The sequence below is a fragment of the Canis lupus genome, chromosome 20 (assembly GCF_048164855.1).
Source record: "Canis lupus baileyi chromosome 20, mCanLup2.hap1, whole genome shotgun sequence".
In the NCBI taxonomy this organism is placed as follows: domain Eukaryota; kingdom Metazoa; phylum Chordata; class Mammalia; order Carnivora; family Canidae; genus Canis; species Canis lupus.
In genome coordinates, this window is record NC_132857.1 from 31,312,336 (window position 1) to 31,334,454 (window position 22,119).

Consider the following 22,119-nt stretch of genomic DNA (forward strand, 5'->3'; position numbering starts at 1 on the left):
CATATCTCAATCTGAGACGGGCCCCTAGTCTAATAGAGGATAAGGTTAATGTTTCCCAAAAAGGCAACACATAATGGCAGTACAGGGATTTCCTCTAGGGATATACGGATATACACCTAAGTCAGAATGTCAGTGACTAAACGTAGACTATTGGCTACATATTCTGTTCTATGCTTGATACTTAATAACTCTGAAGTGACATTGTAGTCTTTAAAGTAATTACCACTGTGATTTGCAGATGAGGAAACAGAGGCTCAAAGAAGTTAACAGGGTTTGCTGGAAGGTTCATGTTTTTAAGAACAGACCGTTTGTTCAATTGTTCATATCTGAGCCCACAAAAGGAATCTGTTGCTTTGAACTTCATTGTGACCATGGCAAAAAGATGGCACTGATGACATGAAAGCAATGGGAACTTCCATAAAATGAGACAGTCACCCTGGAATATATAAAAGGGAATGAAGGCAGGGTGCACCCGGGTGGAGCAGTTGGTTAAAGCATCTGACTCTTGGTTTCAGCTCAGGTTGTGATCTCAAGGTCGTGGGATGAAGCCTTGTGTCTGCGCTCAGAAGGTAGTCTGTTTGTCCTTCTGCCTCTGCCCCTCCCCTCACTCATGCACACTCTCTTACTCCTGCTCCCTCTCAAATAAATAGGATATGAGAGAGAGAGAGCATGAGCTGAGGGAGAGGGACAGGGAGAGGGACAGGGAGAGGGAGAGGGAGACTCCCCGCTGAGCAGAGAGCCCTACTCCGGGGCTTGATCCCAGGACCCCGGAATCATGACCTGAGCTGAAGGCAGACACTTAACCGACTGAGCCATCCAGGCACCCCAATATGTAAAAATATTTTAAAATAAATAAATAAAAGGAAATGAAGGCAATCAAAAAGAAAATATTTTAAAAACATCAATACTTGGGATGCTTGGGTGGCTTAGCAGTTGAGCGTCTGTTTTTGGGTCAGGGCATGATCCCTGTCTAGGGATTGAGTCCCGCATCAGACTCCCTATGAGGGACCTGCTTCTCCTTCTGTCTCTGCCTCTATCTGTGTGTCTCTCATGAATAAATACATAAAATCTTTTAAAAAGTCAATAGTTAAGGAAAATGGAGATTAGATACATTCTTACTTCTAGAGATTTTTAAGGCAGCATAATACCAGAATAGCCTAAGGAAGCTCTAAATACATTTAATTTGGGAACTATAGCCACTGATAATCTCAGTTGTTCAAGGAGAAAAAGTGTGAGATATTAAACCTGTGTATAAGGAAGATTCTAATAAGCTCGTATCTTTTTATTATTTATAAAATGTGTATATATATATATATGCATGTGTGTATATATATACACATACAAGAGAAAAGAGGCCTTCATTAGAAAGATTATTATAAAACACAGTATTGTAAGGGCACCTGGGTCGCTCAGTGGTTGAGCATCTGCCTTTAGCTCAGGTCATGATCCTGGGGTCTTGGGATCAAGTCCTGTATCAGGCTTCCTGCAGGGATCCTGTTTCTCCCTTTGCCTGTGTCTCTGCCTCTTTTTCTGTGTGTCTCGTGAATAAATAAATAAATTCTTAAAAAAAAGTATCATGTTTTTACAAAATACAATACAATACAATTTAAAAATACAATAAAAACTTTCAAAAATGAAAAAGTATGGCTAGCCTCTAGATCTAAAAATTAAATACACCTTAAATATTCATGGAGTATATAGCAGTTGTCAGACACTGATCTACGTCCTGGGTAGCAGAAAGGTAGGACATGATCCCACCTTATAGAATAGACTGGTGGTTAGGTGGGGAAGCACCAGGTAACTTTAATTTAATATGATAAAACCTAGACCTGAAACATTAAACCTAAAAGGGGATCACATGACAAGGTCTAGGAGGCAAAAAGATTTCAAAAGTAGGTGATATTTGATCTGGCTGGTGAAGGGCGATCAGGAGTCAGCCTGGTGAAGGACAAGGAGGATTTTTCTGAAAAAAGGAAGCTGCAAATATGAAAATATGGAATCAGGAGAGAAGCTCATGTCTTTGCAGGGAACTAATTGTACATGCACACTCAGTGGAATTTGGATATGGGGAATGGGGCAAATGAGAGGGGCAGAGACCTGTGAGCTATGAGGAGCCCCTAAAGGGTGAGTCACTGCTCCTTTCGGGAAACAGAGGACTACCCGAACAGCTGCAGAAGCACTGGCTGAGGAACAAGGAGGGACAAGGCTGGCAAGTCATAGGCAGGCTAAGGCACAGAGGCTCTAGGACCCATAGGATCACCAGAGGAATTTTTTTTTTTTTTTTTTTTTTTATGTTACTGAAAGAAACTGCTGAAGCAAAGAGAGGCAAGTGGCTTCATTTCCCACTTTCCTGTCATTGCTGCTTGTGCACTAAAACAACAAAACCCCAAGGCTTTGTCCCTGCTTCCCTATGTGCCCACACCTCCTGCTGCCTGGAGATACCTTCTGTGCTGGGGAAGTCACTACTAACTTTTGAGACCCAGCTGAGGTGGATGATATCTCCAGAATCTTTCTGATGCCAGCAGCGACACCTGCTTCCTTTGTCCTCTTCATCCCCTGGACTCCCTTTGCAGATTCCTAACAGGCACATTCAATTCTTTATGGCATGTTTTTATTTACATACTTGTTACCCCATCTTTGACTCTCAGCAGTATCAATCACTCAACAAATGCTCACTAAAAATATACCGTATACCCGACATGCCTGACAGGCACAATGACTGCCTTTTCAAAGCTTAGAATCTAGTCGAAGGAGGCATATGCCAAAGAAACAGTTACATAATTAATTAATGATATGCAATCATAAAAAATTTCTTCAAAGAAAAAAGTACAGGACTTACGAAAGTCCAGGAAGAGTTCATTTTTTATTTCTTATACCCCTTAAGGCTCTGCGTGATGCTTGGTGTATCTTAAGTGTTAAATAAAGTTGTTAGCTGAAGGAATAAATGAGTGAATGGATGAATGAATGCTTGACTACGCAGTATTGCAAAAATGGCAAGACTTGACATCTTAGAAAATCATAGAACTGTAAGTTTTCTATAGTCTTGGCAACTTACTTAAATGGAATTTTGAGAAAAAGATTTATAAGCCCATAAGAAAAAAAGCAGTTTCCTAGAAACTACATTGGGTGTTTAACAGAAAGTAATTTCAGATACATTACATGGTTGCCCCTGCTGAGATTGGACTGATATATGTGTCCATTCATTCACAAGTATTATTTAATATCTACTTGTGCCTATTAGGTCCTGAGACTTAACAGACAAGTTGCCTGTTCTCATGGAACTTACATTCTGCTGCAGGGATTTAGCAGGGCAAACAACAAACAAGATTAGCAAACAGGCAAACAAGATTTTTGTGACAGGCACCAAAAGGAAAATAAAAGCACATCAGATAGTCAGGGGATGTTGGTTGATGCATGGGAAGTAGAGCAGGAGACCTTAGAAAGGTGATCAGAGTGGACTTCTCTAAAGTAGCTGAATCGGAATTAAAAATTGCATTGGTGGAAAGAACTAACTACATAAATTCTTGGAAAAGCTGTTCTGTGCCCAGGGAACAGAAAGTGCAAAGGCCCTGAGGTAGAACAGCTTGGCATGTTTCAGGAATAGCTAGAAGGCCTCTAAGGACAGAAAGAAATAGAAGAAATTTGAAGAGGCTGACATGGAACATCCAATAAGAAAGTGTACTTGCCTGAAAGGAGTCTATTTTAAGTGAAGAAGGCAGGGGAGTGATGCAGTTTTGTCCCTTATTTACAAAGATCACTTTGGCTGCTGATTGTATTAAATAGGTTTGGAGAGACTGTGGCATGGAGCAGGAAGTCCAGCTTGAAGGCTATTTAAATACACAAAGTGACTACTAACAGAGGCTGCAGCTCTGGAAGGCAGAAGAAGGATGTGGATTTAGGATATGTTTTGGAGGACAGAGCTGGTGGAGCTGCTGTGAACTGTAAATAAGTTGCACATGAGAGTATAGGTTATAGGAAAGGAGGAATCAAGACTGTTTTCTGGGTTTTTTGCTCTACCAAGTGAATGAAGAGTGGTGCCATTTACTGAGATGGGAGGGAGATGTTAACAAGCAGGTGTCTGAGGGAATGGTAGTCAAGAGTTGTGTTTCTGCTCTATTAAATTTAGTAGAGACATTCATATGGAATGCTCGCTTCGGCAGCACATATACTAGTAGACATTCATCTGGAGAGATCTAGTATATTGCCTATGTAATTCTAGAGGACAGGCCAGGTGCAGATGTGCCAATGATCAGCATATCCACCGTATTTAAACATATGGAACTCTGTAAATTCAGGAGGCCTGGGGTGTAGGTGGAAAGGGGAAGAGGTCCTGAGGCTCAGCCCTGAGATTTAGCATAGGTAACAAGGGAGCTAGAAGGGAAAACCAGGTTTTTAAAAAGTAGAAATGGCTAATTGAACCAAATGCCACTGAGAGGTTGAGTGAAGTGAGAAAAACGAAGTGACCATTGGATTTGGCGATGTGGAGGTCACTGGTGGTCTTGAATGAAGTAGCTTCTGTGGGGCATTCTGCATTAGTCATGATTCCCCCAGAGAAATAGGATGAAGATAGATAGATAAAGAGACAGATAGATAGATGTACAGATACAGATATAGCTGTATTACAAGGAATGGCTTACATGATTGTTGGGCAGGCTAGGCAAGTTTGAAATCCATCTTCAAACAGGAGGTCAGGTCAGGAGGGGCAGGCCAGATACTCTGGCAAGAGCTAAAGCTGCATGTCACAGGTAGAATTTCTTCTTCCTCAGGGAAACCTTAGTTCTGATCTTAAAACCTTTCAACTGATTGCATCTGGCCCACCCGGACATCAAGGATAATCTCCTTTACATAAAGTCCAGTGATTGCAGATGTTCACCACATCACAGCAATGCCTAGCTTCGTGTTTGGTTGAATGACAAGACTTGGCCAAGCTAACACTTTAAACTAAACACCAGATGTGTACATACTGAAGAGAATCAGCTTCAGTGTACCTGGAGGTAAGAAGGTAGAGTCAGCAACTACAGACAAGTTTTAGAGAGAAGCTATTCTGGGCAAAGGTAGGGAGAGAAGGAGAAGTGGGTGCTAAGCAGGACCTTAGGGTTTTTGTTGTTGCTGCTTTGTTTGATAGTTTACATGCAAATTTTTATATTTATAAGAATAATCCAGTCAAAAGGGGGATGAGATGACATTGGGAAAGACAGTTGGGATCCAGAGGACAAGCTAAAGCATGTTTCTAGATAGAAATAAGAGACATTAAAAGAAGAAAGAAGAAGAAGAAGAAGAAGAAGAAGAAGAAGAAGAAGAAGAAGAAGAAGAAGAAGAAGAAGAAGAAGAAGAAGAAGAAGAAGAAGAAGAAGAAGAAGAAGAAGAAGAAGAAGAAGAAGAGGGAGAAAGGAAAAGAAAAGAAAAGAAAAGAAAAGAAAAGAAAAGAAAAGAAAAGGAAAGGAAAGGAAAGGAAAGGAAAGGAAAGGAAAGGAAAGGAAAGGAAAAGAAAAGAAAAGAAAAGAAAAGAAAAGAAAAGAAAAGAAAAGAAAAGAAAAGAAAAGAAAAGAAAAGAAAAGAAAAGAAAAGAAGAAAAGAAAGAAAAGAAAGAAAAGAAAAAAGGAAAATAAATGAGAAATATATTCTTTTTTCCCCAAGGGAAAAAGCAGCAAAACTATAAGACTAGTGACTGATAGGGCACTTGGGTGGCTCAGGGGTTGAGGTCCACCTTGGGCTCAGGTCATGATCCTGGGGTCCTGGGATCAAGTTCCACATCAGGCTCCCTGCTTCTCCCTCTGCCTGTGTCTCTGTCTCTCTCTGTGTGTCTCTCATAAATAAATAAATAAAATCTTAAAAAAAAAAAAAAAAAAAGACTAGTGACTTAAAAGAACCAGAGGAAGGCTTGAGGATGGTTGTAGAGATGTGTGTCCAGCAGCTCCCCAGGTGCCTAACATCCCACCACTCACACTAGGTACCCGAAGGTAAGATACTCCTGAGGGGATGCACTCAATAGACACAGAGCCTACCTGGAGAGGGATCCACACAGGACTGCGCTATTCCAAATTGGGGGCTGTTAGCTAGGTCAAGGATTGGCTTTTAGTGGATCTGTGGACTTCCTATGTTGAAAAATCTACTTATAAAAAGAATGCTATTGTGGGCACTTTTCTTAAGAGAGGGTTCCTTGCTGCCATCAGGTTCTCAAAGGGTTCTGGCACCAGAAAAAGCTTAACATGCTGCTCAAAGGTCTCTTTCAACCCTACAGTCAGCTATTTAACTTGGTGCCATGAGTCTTTCTGTGCAGGCACATCAAACAATGTGCATAAAGAACAAGGGCAATGGACTGAACTGGCGGAAAACAATGAGGACATGTTAAATAGTAATAGGATTGTTACACCAAAATAGGTGGCTGGAGTTATAATATAAATAACCCTTTTACCTCAGCATGAAGGTTTCCTGTTGTACCTAAAAGTAAACCTCTGAGTAGTGACAATTATTATCAAGAGAAGAGGTAACAAGAGAATCTGGGTGTGCCAGAGATCCTGGGATAGGAAGCCTAAGCACTTACAGACGCTGTATGCTTTGTTATGGAAGGGCTAGAGTGGAAGGAAGTGTCTCCCTAATCTAATGGTTTGTTGATGTATCTGTTGTATAATACATTCTTTCTGCAAGTGCTTGTTCAAGATAAAGACAATCATTTCACAAGTAAATCCCCTGTGCAGAGATTTATTTTTACTGGATACTCTATGTCCATAGCTTCCCTAGGGAGCTTGTTAATATTCGGCTTTCTAGGTCCCTATGCCCAGAATCATAATCCGGGATATATAAAACATGGCTAGGCAAATGCATTTTTAAGGACCACTGCAGATGATCCTGATACAGGCATTCGGTTGACTACATTATAGAAAATTGTACAAGGAGGTAACCCAAATAGACACTTCAGCAGGATCTGTTGAACAAATTTTAGTGGTAGCAAATCATGTGTGTGTTCATTCATTGGAGGTCACTGGGTTTTGGCATATAAGCAAGAGATGTCACTGCTAAGGTAGAAAAATAATTTATGATGATGAAATTTTAGATTTAAATATAAAACTTGCAGGGAAAATTACATTTTTTGCATAATTTTTACTTTATTCTAGAGTGATTGCCAGTTCTACCCACCATTACAACCTTTCTTATTTGCTAGATGGAGCACTGCTTTTACGTTCAATACACAACAACTAACAGACTAGTGCATAGCTAGCATAATTCCAGGAAAGAAGCATTCCCTGGGCTACACTGGATTGAAATGTTCCATTTCTTCCTCTTCTAGAACAGGTGAAGAGGGAGAACCTTTTTCCCTGATGGTTCTGAAGGAAGAGTGAATTCATAATACTTCACCCCTCTTCTGAGAAAGAATGGAGCTCAAATTACTCTTCTACTTCAAGGACAAATGATGCTCAGAATCCAAGAGCTCTTAACTTTGAACTTTGTGTTGTTGTTCTCAAGCTTTTATTGTGTTATCACCCCAAAGCTCCTTCATTCCTAGACAGAAGTAGAGTGTTTCTACCTCTGGATTGAATTTTACATTTTCTAATGTGCAGAAGTTATTAGAGACTTGAAAGAATGTTAAAACAACTGAGATTGCCATCTCAATGTAGATAAACTAGTATGAGTGGGGAGGGCTGCTCATAATACACAAGTTGAGGGCACATGCACATACTTACTATAGGAGCATCCATAGACCTCCACTCTCATGCCAATCTTTCCACTTGGATTCCATTCTAGGGGCACAAAGCGAACGAAGCGGGCTCTCACTGAGTGCAGTAACTTGTGGTGCATCACACTGTCAGCATTCATGTTTCCTGCAAAGGTCTGCAGACAGAAAAGGAGGCTCAGTGAGGTCTATGATATCATTGCATCTCCTTCTCATGCCTGAGCTCAAAGAACATTGAGAGAAGCAGGCTCCATGCAGGGAGCCCTACGTGGGACTCGATCCCAGGACTCCAGGATGACATCCTGGGCTGAAGGCAGGCCTAACCGCTGAGCCACCCAGAGATTCCAAGACGTTCATTCCTTAACAGCAAACAACATTTTGGCTTATGAATGGAAGAACGTTGGTCATAATGAAGACGCTGATGTTCTTCTTACTCTTTACTAGGCAGCTAACCGAGTAGGCACAAACTATGAGGCTAAGACGGGACGGCCACTGGCAATTATTGGTGGAGAATGGATGGGTATGTGTTAGCTGCCACCAGAGCAACTCAAATGGCTTCGACAAATACATCCCATTGAGCCAACCCCACTGATGACTTTGACTGGCAGTGAGATTGCAAGCAACCAGGTGCCACGGGGAAGATGTCATTAATTTGCCTAACTGCAGTTTGAGCAATAACTAACAGGTGCAACAACCAAACTCCGCCTCTGTAACCTTGACAGGGAATATCAGGAATTCTCAGGGAGACCTATTTCAAGTCTGGTGCTCTGCCAATCATCATGCTGCCTAAGGGTCTGTTTTAAAAGAAGCAGGAGAGTGGGAGAGAAAGGAGATAAGCTTTGAGTGCTAATCCTAACCACCCTGCTGATTTGCTCTGTCATCCTCAGCAAGGAACTAGGGCTGTAATTCCTTTGGGGATATAGACTGTATCTTATTTTAAACTGAAATGCTTAGTGCAGGAAACAGTATGTCTTAAAGGTATGGCTGAAATGGCATTCAGTAACCCAAAGCAAATCTGTGCACTGTAGTTATTTCAAAATCAGTGAGTTACCAACAGCACCCTGACTTGGCTCACACAGTTATTAGTAAATTGCTGAATTCATTGAATGAATGGATACGCAAAGGAAGACAACTTTTCTGACTCTTGGTTTTCTTATCAGGAGAAGAGTGAAAATAAAGTCTCCAAGGCAGTTGTGAATCTTACATTAAATGCTATATGCAAATGACATGGCACCTAATAGATTCTCACAGATACACACAATACTCACAGAGAGTGAAAGAAGTTCTGATCGCCAATTCTTGTGTAAAAATGTTTTTTGTGAGAGTATATTCTGAAACTGTGACTTATTAATACTCTCAAGCCCCATGCAAGGCATTTGTCAATCATACTTAAATTTTCTGAATGACATTCAAAGGGTTCTCCCAGAAAAACAGTACAAATGAAAGCTAAGGAAGGACTAGCAGCTCAGAGCTAATTAGAAATGCAATTTTTTTAAGTTTAATAAGATATATTTAATAAGGCAGAGGGTAATTAACATGCAAACCACAGAGTTAAAACTTAAACTGAAAAACCCACTCAGACTTCAATGTTCCAAACTGCTCTGTAGGGGTATGTGTTGAAATGGATATTTCAGACAGGCACTTAGAGAAAAGGAAATGAAAGAGATAGGTGTTAGGCACTGGACACTATTGGTGGCTGACAGGAATTCTTTCTTTTTTTAAGCACTTATTTATTTTTTTATCATTTTTAAAATTTGAGTATAATTGACACACAGTGTCACATTAGTTTCAGGTGCACAACATGGTGATTTGACAAGTTCATGTGTTATGCCATTTTCGCCACAAATGTAGCTACCATCTGTCACCATACATCACTATTACAATATCACTGACTATATTCCCTAAGTGATAGATTTTAGGGGTGTAAAAAGAAGACAGACTGCTGAATTATTTTTTATTCTACTCTTGTTTGTAGTACATGACATTATTATATCATTATAAGCACAGATGTCATGTATCTATTTGAATTTCATAGACAGTGATTTAATTGGGCTAGAAGACCACCCTGAACTTGATTGTTATATAAGAATGGCTCCACTTCTGTTGCTTAATCCTGATAGTTGGCAAAGAGGAAAACTAATCCATGCCACCATCCACTTTGCCTCCATTGTCAATGTGGCCTCCAGAGTACAACAATTCAAGGATTCAGGGCAACAGGAGAGAAAAACTCTCACTTCCACTTGACCTTGACCACAAGTTAAGTGGGGCATTCAGGTGGAACCCTGCTAGTTATAATCACACACTCATGTTCTGTTCCTTCTCTTAAGAATGATGTGTTCTTGCTCTTTCCAGATTATGTGACTGTATCACTGAAGGGATATTTGTTTTCTCCTCTATTTGTAGCAGTAGAAATGCCTTCCAGCATGAGGCATGAGTATTTCCTCACTCCCATCTAAACCTTGACACACACACACACACACACACACACACAAAACCTGACACAACCTCTGTCACACACAGTCTTATGCAGTCAACAGTTAATTGTCATTTTGCTCCACTCTCCCCTTAACTGTCAATCATCCTCTTGAAATATGGTTACTGTGTGGCCACTTTAGAAAATGGAATCCTAATATCGGTCCTAATAGCGGTGACTTTATTATTAATTTACACATATAAAAGTTTTCGCATGAAATCTCATCAGGTATAAAATAAAGTCCCCAGAGGCATTAACCCATCACACACTCATTCTTGTTTAATCCTAGTAAATGGAGATAGTAAGACTTGCCAGCCGAAGTTACTGAGTAACTTACAAAGATTAAAGGTAACGTCCTCCATCAAATACCTATCTCATTGGAGGCACCAGTGCCTTTAGAACCCAGTGCCCAGTTCCTGGCAAGACAACTGGTTTCTCATAGAAGCAGCACAACATGGCCATGACATCTGGATCTCTACCTCCACTTCTTCCATCAAAAGTGATTAATTCTATATCCCATTTCCTCATTGTTCTCCTAGTTTGATGACCCAGTGTGTTCCTCTGTAACTACTTGCATGAAAACAATTCCATCAATAACTCAAGTACAAAAAGAGTTCATTGAATGTCAAGAGTTACAAGCACCAGGAAAAGGCATTGCTAAAGCTTTGTTAAAGTAAAAGTTGAAGGGCTCTCATATCACCATTGGCCTCTGTCCATTTATAGCTTTAACAAATCATCATTGATTTAAAAGAAGTTCCTGAGTTAAGTTACTTAAAACTCTTCCTAGACCAAGAGGAACCTTATGCATACAATTAGGCTATCAGCTTCCTTGTGACAATTATTGATCTGGGTCACATTTTATAGAAAATAAAATATGATTGACTAATAATGTGAAAATCAGGTATATTATCCCACAGCTAAATAGAAACATGGAATTTTGTTCTTGGACTTGGATCATCCAGATCCCTAATTATTCTTGAAGACACTATGCATGTACTGATAAGTATCTATTTAAATATGAGTATATATTTGAGGCATCAAATTCTTCCACTGTCATTGCTATATTTATTCAGATGTTCTGATTTTTATTTGACTTTTGCTGCAATAAGTATGAGGGGTAATAAAGTGAGTGTTGACAACAATGTCATCTATTTACATTTCCATCTCTGTGTTGAGAGCTAGAACACCAAAATGTATGGGAGCTTGACCATATGGTGCACAACTGGAGAAAACTGTAATACCCACTTAGCAAAATCATGTTTTTCACACTTCATGAAAACAAAAAGAGGCAATGCTTTGCCTTCTTCTGATTTCTGAAAAAGGAATAGGAAGCTTTATGAACTTCCTCCTCAATAAAATGGAGAACTGATCTTGGGGGGTTACCAAGAGGGCCTGGTCTTGTACTACAGGACCTGGAGCAAAGGGACATTATAGTAAAGGCCAAGCCCAGAGTTGGAAAGAGACTAATTGATGTGTCCAGAGTAAAGTCATTGATAAATACCAAGATGGAAAGACTGTTGAACTCTTTAATCCCTTCATGTGCTCTTCAGTGGCCTTAGTAAGGGATCTTGCCAACTCCTTTTCCCTCTCCAGCACAGCCTGCCCTCCTGTCTTTCTTTATTTTCCTTTCTAAATGCATCTTGCTTTACTTATTTGTCTCTGTCACTGCAAGCTTCAAGAGACCAGGGTCTTACCTGGAATCACAGGTAAAGTTGAATGAAGGAAGATTCCACATTTGTTCCCTTAACTTGTTTCATTATGGAACCCTACTATATTTGCATAGAATATCTTAAAGGAACTGTGCTCCCTAGGAATGTGTACATAATATCTTGAGAGAATCTCATATTCACAATTTGGAGGGAAAACCAAAGATGGAGTTTTTAAGACATTTTTTTCAAGGAAAGGTCATTAGTTGAAGGGGGCATTGAAACAAGATCACATATGAGAGTAACTTCCACTACCATAGCTGACTTTAATGCTCTTAATTCCTAGACTAGAGCACTTCAGAGAGGCAAAGGGACAGTGAAGTTTCAATCTATATAGTTAAGAAAGCCTGTGCTATCCAACCTATCAGAAACTACCTGAGGGACACGTGTCACAAAGAGAGAGTGGGTAACACACACTGTGCATAATTCCTCCTTAATGTTATTCTGACTATGAGGGTCCAATTGTTGGCCTCAAAAGCTATTTGCAGATTATGAGTCTGGTTCCCACAGTCCTTTACATTCAATTGGCCAGAGAAGAGGCTAAGCCTGATTCTAGTCCCATGAGGACAAATAGAAGACTAAAAGGTTCTAGGATGCTGTTACCATTATTTCCTTCATAGTGCTTTATGGGTTCACTTCCAAATAGCAATGTGTACACCAGTGATAAGTTCCAATTCACCTGTCATGTAGCTGATTTTCTCTTAAGATAATTTAACCTTGCTGAATAGAAATCTTTGAGGAGAGAGCAGATTTCTCTAGAAATAAGAGCATGAAAGCAGGCAACATGTGTCTTTTTCCCCCATTCGTTTTCCTGAGATTTGGATCTCAAACTAGCACTCAGAAGAGAAGATTTTAGCTCATTGTCAGCCTTTGGCAAAACCATATTATAGGCCAAGTTTATCATGATCTACTTCTCTTCTCCTTTCCTCCTTAGTTCCATTTCTGCTCTTAGCTTTCAGCTTTGTTGTTGTTAACTTGTGAGTAGCTTAAGCAAGGACTCTTCCTAGGGAAAATTAGAACTTCCATTTTTTCTCATTTTATTGAGAAATAATTGACACACATCAGTGTATAAGGTATACAGAATGGTGGTTTGACTTACCTATATTGTGAAATGATTCCCACAACAGGTTTAGATAATATCCATCATCTCATTGAAATACAATAAAAAGAAAAGGAAAACAAAATTCTCCTTGTGATGAAAATTCTTAGGGTTTACTCTCAATGACTCCCCTATGATATCACATGGCAGTGCAAGCTACAGCCGTCATCATGCTGTGTGTTACATCCCTAGTATTTATCTGATAACTGGTAGTTTCTAGGTTCTGACCACCTCCATCCAGTCCCCCTCCCCCAACACCTCCTTTATCCATTCATTTGCCAATGGATCCTTAGCTTGTTTCTGTGGCTTGGCCAATTGTAAATAATGTGGCTGTTAACATGAAGGTATAGATATCCTTTTTTATTAGTGTTTTCATTTCCTTTGGATATTTTCGCAGAAGTGGAAGTGCTGGACTATATGGTGGTTCTATTTCTAATTATTTGAGGATCCTCCAAACTGTTTTCCATAGTGGCTGTTCCAATTTACAACCCCACCAACAGAGCACTGGGGTTCCCTTTTCTCCACATCCTCACCAGCATTTATCTCTTGTTTTTTTAATGACGGCCATTCTAACAAGTGTGAGGTGATATCACACTGTGGTTGATGTTTTCAGGAACACATGAAGTAGAAAGAAATGAAGGAGGAAAGAAGGAAGGAGGAAAGAAAGGAAGAAAAAAATGCATACAAAAATATTTCATTTCTGCTGATAGTGTGGTTAATTACTTGAAATCAAATACCTGGATATTTGTACTCAGGTGTGACCCTGAGTACATGGGAACATAGAAAACATCTGGTGAATGGTTCACTTCTTTTTTTCCTCTGCACCACCTTCATCAGTTCTTCCCTGACTGACTGTGAGAAGCACCAGATAATTTTTCTCCCTCTAGCGTTACTCCATTTAAACAATCTTTTTTTTATTGTATATTTTTTATTGGAGTTCAATTTGCCAACATATAGAATAACACCCAGTGCTCATCCTGTCAAGTGCCCCCCTCAGTGCCTGTCACCCAGTCGCCCCGTCCCCCTGCCCAGCTCCCCTTCTACTACCCCTTATTCGTTTCCCAGAGTTAGGAGTCTCTCATGTTCTGTCACCCTCTCTGATTTTTCCCATTCACTTTCTCTCCTTTCCCCTATAATCCCTTCCACTATTTTTTATATTTCCCGTATGAGTGAAACCATAAAATAATTGTCCTTCAACTGACTTACTTCACTCAGCATAATAGCATCCTGTTCCATCAAAGCAAATGGTGGGTATTCGTTGTTTCTAATGGCTGAGTAATATTCCATTGAATACATAAACCACATCTTCTTTATCCATTCATCTTTCGATGGACATCGAGGCTCCTTCCATAGTTTGGCTATTATGGACATTGTTGCTATAAACATTGGGGTGCAGGTGTCCCAGTGTTTCACTGAATATGTATCTTTAGGGTAAATCCCAGCAATGCAATTGCTGGGTTGTAGGGTAGCTCTATTCTTAACTCTCTGAGGAACCTCCACACAGTTTTCCAGAGTAGCTGCACCAGTTCACATTCCCACCAACAGTGCAATAGGGTTCCCCTTTCTCCACATCCTCTCCAACATTTGTGGTTTCCTCTCTTGTTAATTTTCCCCATTCTCATTGGTGTGAGGTGGTATCTCATTGTGGTTTTGATGTGTATTTCCCTGATGGCCAGTGATGCGGAGAATTTTCTCATGTGCTTGTTGGCCATGTCTATGTCTTCCTATATGAGATTTCTGTTCATGTCTTCTGAAAATTTCAGGATTGGATTGTATGTTTGTTTGCTGTTGAGTTTAATAAGTTCTTGGTAGATCTTGGATACTAGTCCTTTATCTGATACGTCATTTGCAAATATCTTCTCCCATTCTGTAGGTTGTCTTTAGTTTTGTTGACTATTTATTTTGCTGTTTTTTTTTTTAATCTTGATGAAGTCCCAATAGTTCATTTTTGCTTTTGTTTCTCTTGCCTTCATAGATGTATCCTGCAAGAAGTTGCTGTGGCCAAGTTCAAAAAGGGTGTTGCCTGTGTTCTCCTCTAGGATTTTGATGGAATCTTGTCTCACATTTAGATCTTTCATCCATTTTGAGTTTATCTTTGTGTATGTTGTAAGAGAATGGTCTAGTTTCATTCTTCTGCATGTGGATGTTCAATTTTCCCAGCACCATTTATTGAAGAGACTGTCCTTTTTCCAGTGGATAGTCTTTCCTCCTTTGTCGAATATTAGTTGACCACAGAGTTGAGAGACCATTTCTGGGTTCTCTATTCTGTTTCACTGATCTATGTGTCTGTTTTTGTGCCAGTACCACACTGTCTTGATGATCACAGCTTTGTAGTACAATTTGAAATCCAGCATTGTGATGCTCTTGGCTCTGGTTTTCTTTTTCAATATTCCCCTGGTTATTTGGGGTCTTTTCTGACTCCACACAAATCTTAAGATGATTTGTTCCAACTCTCTGAAGAAAATCCATGGTATTTTGATAGGGATTGCATTAAATGTGTAAATTTCCCTGGGTAGCATTGACATTTTCACAATATTAATTCTTCCAATCCATAAGCATGGAATATTTTTCTATCTCCTTGTGTCTTCCTCAATTTCTTTCAGAAGTGTTCTGAAGTTTTTAGGGTATAGATCTTTTACCTCTTCGGTTAGGTTTATTTCTAGGTATCTTATGCTTTTGGGTGCAATTGTAAATGGAATTGACTCATTAATTTATCTTTCTTCAGTCTCATTGTGAGTGTATAGAAATGACAATAATTTGGGGCATTGATTTTGTATCCTGCCACATTGCCAAATTGCTGTATGAGTTCTAGCAACCTTGGGGTGGAGTCTTTTGGGTTTTCTATGTACAGTATCATGTCATCTGCAAAGATGGAAAGTTTGACTTCTTCTTTGCCAATTTGAATGCCTTTTATATCTTTTTGTTATCTGATTGCTGAGGCGAGGCCTTCTTTCTTACAAGAGAGTTTATTACTTTTAAAACCAAGGGAAAAAAAAAGAAAAAAAGAAAAAAAAATTAAAAAAAAATAAAATAAAATAAAATAAAAAAAAAATAAAATAAAACCAAGGGAAAATTTCTAGTATGCCCTATAAAGCCTCTGTTTTCCAAACCATCTCCTTCTGCTTCTCTCCTTACCATATCCTTCTATGGTACCACACTGCTAGAATTTCCCTCAAACACATCAACAGACTCCTACTTTAAGGTCCTTTTCTGCTGTGCTCTTCCCCACCTCTTTGTTTAAGCTGGTGACACTCCCCTTATTGATACTTGCTATCTCTTCGGTCATGGCATCACACCAACAGGGCTGAAATGTGTGCATTATTCTGGTCCCCTCCTGCAGATAACAATGACCTTGAAGACTTCCTCCCTGGTCATTTTGTGTCTCTAGCACCTGACACATGGCAGGGGGGGAAATACATGACATTTTCATTCTTCATGTCAATTATTATCGCTGACCCTTCTTGAACTGTGTTACTGGTTCCTCAGCTGCCTGATGAAGCTGCTGGGCTTTCAATGAAGGTACCCTTGAAAACAACCTCCTACCATTATTTCACAGATAGCCAAAGGCCATTTATTCTGTCTTTCAGAATCTTGGTTCTCTTTCTGTATTAAATGGGAATAGTAATACTTATGAAAGGAATTATATATTAAAACTTCCCTCTTCCAAGAAAAGATTCCCTAGAACTACAAATTGATGAGCTCTTCTCCAATAGTTTGCACAGTGGCTGCTGCTGCTCACATTAACTGTCCTTCTTGCTGCCCCTGCGCATAAGTAACAGGGAGGTCTGCATGCTCCAGATAGAATAGAGAGGATTCAATTTGGATAATGCATCTGTACCTTATTGTGTCAAGGAACACTCAGGCCCTGTTCATACTCTGCTTCATCCCCAAATTATAATAGTTGCTTTCAGACTATCCAGCTAGATAATTCTACACTTGGTCTGACTTCTTTCTTGACCATGTCTGAACCCAGTCAAACAGGCATTTTGAATTCCTTAGCATGGCATTTGAGGCCCTGTCAGCTGATCCTATTCTGTTTTATAAGTCTTATTTCTCACAATCCCTGCATGCCCTGTGAAGTCCAAAAATTAGGCTTTTCACTGTCAGTGGCCCTGGGTATTACATGGAATTTTGTTCAGTACCTTCATGCTATGCTTTTATAGCATGTCAGTGTAGATTTAGGAGAACAGATTTTAGAGCGTGTGCCTAAGTTCAAATCTTTAGTGGGTGGGAGAACTTGGATGAGTACCTAATGTTTCTGTACTAATATCTGTCCAAATTTAAAATGAGGATGAGAGTGTATATTCCTCAGGATTATTGAAATGTGTGTGTGTGTGTGTGTGTGTGTGTGCAGGCATGTCTGTATGTATATTTGTTTTTTTTAAAATTTTATTTATTTACTTATGAGAGACACACACAGGGAGAGGCAAAGACATAGGCAGAGGGAGAAGCAAGCTCCATGCAGGGAGCCTGATGTGGGACTCAATCCCAGGACCCTGGGATCATGTCCTGAGCCAAAGGCAGACACTCAACCACTGAGCCACTCAGGTGCCCCTATGTGTATATTTGTTAACACATACATGTTTCATATATCATGCCAGAATTATCCTAAGTAATATATACATATATATAGATGGCTTGGGTATTGCTTAGAATAGTTCTTGCAAGAAGTATGAAGTTCTGGCATAAAGTATTACCCGTATAAATACTATTACTATTGTTAGTTCTACATGTTTAGTTAGGTCATAATTATTTATCAAGCCCACATCGAATGTCAATTTGTTTATTAAACAAATCTTAATTCCCCAGGCAGAAGAGGGAGGGGGCTCATATTTATCGAATGTCAATCATGATCCAGGCAAGCATTCTGCCATCTGCCATTCTGCCATCACTCTACATTTTTCCTGGGCCTTTTGGAGACTGAGACTTAGAGGTCCAGTGAATCCCCGGCAGTGGAGCCGGGATGCGAGCACAGGGCTGCCCATCTGTTCAAGCCTTAGTTCTCCTCGACCCACGCGGTTTGCTTTTTAGGAACCATGGTCTTCTTGTCCTCTGAACTGCAATTGTATGTTATTTCTAACTCCGTCTGGGCACTTAATACTTTCTATTTTGTTTTATAGCAATGCCTGTGCACCCAGGACTTTTATAATGAAAGAATAATCATTTTGTAGTGTGGGATTTTATATATAATTGCATCTCATAACCTTCTCACTTGCCTACTATCATGTATTAAACATGGGCTTAAAGCTTGACCTTATAAGGTGGACACACAGCCCCACCTCTTTCTATCTTGGTTCTTTCCCTTGCTTTATCAACTGCAAAGGATAAATGCTCCTCTGTTAGAGTCTACATTCCTTGAGTGAACTTAGCTTTCAGAAGACTCACCTGAGGATTTATCATGGCTAACATGGGAAAAAAAAAGTAAATAGATAACTGCTGTGACAAGTGGTCTTGACATTTTCATGGGATTTTTGGCTAAATCTGAGCTCAACTAGATTCCTATGGAGTGCAGGCAGAAAGCATGATTCAGGAGCAAGAGTGCATTCAAAAAGAAGGGTAAAATTCAACCCAATGGAGACCACTCTTGTCTCCATCACAATGGGGCTTCCATAAGTTACCTTAGCTCTTTATGCCTTTGTAAAATGGGGATCATGGCAGTGTGTGCATCGCAGGGCTGTTGTAAGGATAGAAGATAATGGTACATACAAAATACGTAGTAATCTTCCATGCAGCAAATGCTCATCACATGTCTATGACCCATCTTCTCCTTCTCTTGAATAATATATCATTTGTCATATAGGGTCAGGTTGGGCTCAAACTGTCCCTGGGGGTCTAAGCCATGTTCTGCTAGGAACTATGGTGCTGGTGCTGGCCTAGGGATGTATCATTTCTGTCTCTCCTGTTTCCATCTCTTTATTCTCTTTTATTAACAGCTAGAAAAGGACACAATGGCTGTAACAATTAAATATTAGAAACACCTAAAAATATGAGGGATATCTCCTACAGAGTTCTCTAATTTACTCCAAATATTTTAAAACTTTGGTTGTTGGAATCCAGGATGAACAGCTAGTTTAAAGCTGGCTTGCACTGATTCATTCATGTATGGAAAGAAATCGCAAATTGTTTTGTAGAAATAAAACACAATGCTTCAGTTAGTCCTTGATCTTCCCAAAGTAAAGCCAAAATCTGGTTTGGGTGGAGTGACACCTGGAATAAGGACATGTGTAGCTCCTCTGCATATTGACTGTGCTCAGAGCAAGCCTGCACTTGAAGTGAGGGAAACTGTCCTGCCCCCTTGGAGTAAGCCAGGAGGAGTGGCACCAATGGTTTTGGAACATAGGCAATCCAGGCAAAGGCACCCTGTAGAGGCTAGACAGTTACCTGAGTGTCTGCAACAGAGTGAAATGCCAACAGAAGAGAGATGCACCTCAGGATAGCCTGCTAGGAGGTGCTGAGCAAGCTGGTCTAGGATCTCTAACATGTGATAATCGGTTTGAAGTCGTACTAGATTGTAATTTTCTTTTACTTATTTCCAAGCTGCTTTCTTATATCCAAACTCTACAGTTGAGTTTTAAATGGTATTTAGAGAATTCTTTGAGGGAACTGTGTCTTCACCTAGGGGAGCTTGGAGACATAAATCCTGATATAGCAAAAAGGCCTCGAGTCCTGGCTGAAATGAAGAGTAACCGCCAGGATGGATTTGAAGGACATGTACATATTTTTCAGCATCTCAGAAATATTTAGAGGTTAGAGAAGTCATGAAAAATGGAGGTTTGGCTAACACTGTGAGAATTAAGGAGAAAAGGGATCCTTGTAGGCCAGGAGCTCAGGGATGCCACATAACAGTCTCCACACTTTACAGCATGTGACAGTAAACAGGCATAGATAGGCTCAGAGCTGACAAAAACAAACAAACAAACAAAAAAAACTATGCCACTTAACTATATTCTCTCATTCCCATGTTTAGATTCAATGATCAGGAGGAAAAAAAAAAAAACACAAGATAACATAAGCTAATATTTGGAAATTGGTTATAAAGCAAACTAAAAAGCCAAACAATGTTAAGGAGTGTTCTGAGGTCAATGTAGATTATCTCAATTGTCTTGCACATCCCAGAATATATTTAAGGAAAAGTTCTGAAAAGTGGTATTTTTAAAAGTGCTTTTTTCATAATTCCTCAGTTAACCTGATATCCAAATTGCCAAAACAAATTGATCAAAGAATTTTTTTTCCTTTTTTCCTTCCTTCCTTCCTTCCTTCCTTCCTTCCTTCCTTCCTTCCTTCCTTCCTTCCTTCCTTCCTTCCATATTTTCTTTTGGTAAAAAACACAATATAAACCAAAAGTTAGAGTTAATCAAATATTACATAGGAAACATATCTGAGCAAATTATTCAGAGCAGGAACTAGGGATTTTGACAGAGACGGCAGGATCGAATGAATAAATTTCATTATGGCTTTGCTTTGTTATGATATAATCTCAGTCTTAATTTCCAATGTGGCTGTCAAAATGCATGAGAGCTCTGTCTCCATTAAAGAGATTTTGGTTTTGTGAACTGACTTACTGAGCTATTTAGAGATTTCATTTAACTAACCCATTCCTAGAGACTTATAAAGACAACTGGCTTAAAGGATTAGCATCCTTTTAACTGTTTTCCTTTTAAAGGCAATCAAAGCCATTTCTTTCCATCATCAGGGGTAATTGTTGAGTATACACCATTTTATCCTGTTTAGATTATTTGACCTTTTCCTTGTCAGCTTTTATAGTTCTTCATTCCTGCTAACATTTCTTCACAGTAAGCAGTCCTGGTATATGGTAAATGCTAATTGGCCCTTTAAAAGGTTCCCATGATAAATATCTTTATGCTTCAATTTAAGGTTTCTGAACAAAGCAGAGATGGTAGAGGTCACTTTGCTCTGTGTCTTTCATCCAGATCCACATCCTCTGTCACCTTTCTCACTCTGAGCAACGTTTGATTACTTGCTCCTTGCCTTTTTCAGCTGTCATTCCTGATGCCTGGTCTCACCTTGCCTTTTTTGGCGAGAACAGCAAGTGCTCTGGATTAATGATACTGTCACTAGTCCCGTTTAGGGTTTCTACACCAGTACTAAAACAAAAGGCTCAAAGATTACCAAGAAAAGCTCTGAGGCAGACTGCCACATTACCACTCCCCCAGTGCAAATGGCAGTTTCCTGAGGTCAATGAGTGAAGGGGGCCACTTTCTTCTATTTTTATTATCTGAGTTATGCCGGTGCCAGGTACAAAGTGATGTGAGTAGGTCAATAAATTGAACTCAACAAGATGACTTTATCAATTCCATCCATTTTTATGATCAAGTTGTGTCTACTTTCAGTTTAAAAGTTCTATATTTTCTGTTCTTGTTAACACAAATATGTTAATAGTTTAACATTTAAAATATCTTCAGTGTGCAAAACATCTTACTCCTTATACATCATTCTTAGCAAATATTATGCATCTGTTATGTAATAGCTTCCACACACACACACACACACACACACACACATTAGGAATCTGTTATTTTAGCTAATTCCCTAAACAGTCTCTGTGAGATAGATTTATTTATACCCATCTTTTGATGAAGACTCAGACACACAGAATTCAAATAACATCTCCATGGCACACTTCTGGTAATTCATAGAATCGAGATCTAAACCCATGCTGGTTTGGCTTCAAAATTTAACATTTCTACAGGACAATGCAGAATAATAAGTGAACCCACAGCTCTTAAAACTGATTTCGCAGTTATATCTTCTCATTATATCTTCCTTGCAGAAATGCCTTTACAACACTGTCTCAATCCTAGTTCTCTGCCTTTATGGAGAGTGGATATGCTTTCCTGATCTTGTGCAAAAATATCGCTGAACTGCATTTTTGTCACATCTTTTATGCATGGCGTGTAAAACTTTTTAATGCACTGCCCATGATGACATTCAATGACTTTATATAGAGGTGTGATTAAATAATTCCTTCTTGAGTTAATCATAGAAAAATAACTTATTTCAAAACTAAATGTATATTTTCTATTAATATAGATGAAGAGTATGCAACTCAACATGTTACCATTTTTGCCTCAGCTGCTACACAAATGAATCTTTCCCAGGTTGTATAGTTTAGTCAATTAGGTGCCTCCAATTATATGCCACTGCGTTT

At 39.4% G+C, this 22,119-nt stretch overlaps 1 protein-coding gene across 1 annotated transcript in view; it reads right to left on the reverse strand.

Moving 5' to 3' along the window:
* Positions 1-22,119, reverse strand: part of CNTNAP5 (contactin associated protein family member 5) — a 796,877-nt gene that overhangs the window by 448,616 nt on the left and 326,142 nt on the right. The window contains exon 4 of the mRNA XM_072788823.1: positions 7,683-7,830. Coding sequence (XP_072644924.1) covers positions 7,683-7,830 — 148 coding nt within the window. The remainder of the gene's footprint in view (positions 1-7,682; positions 7,831-22,119) is intronic.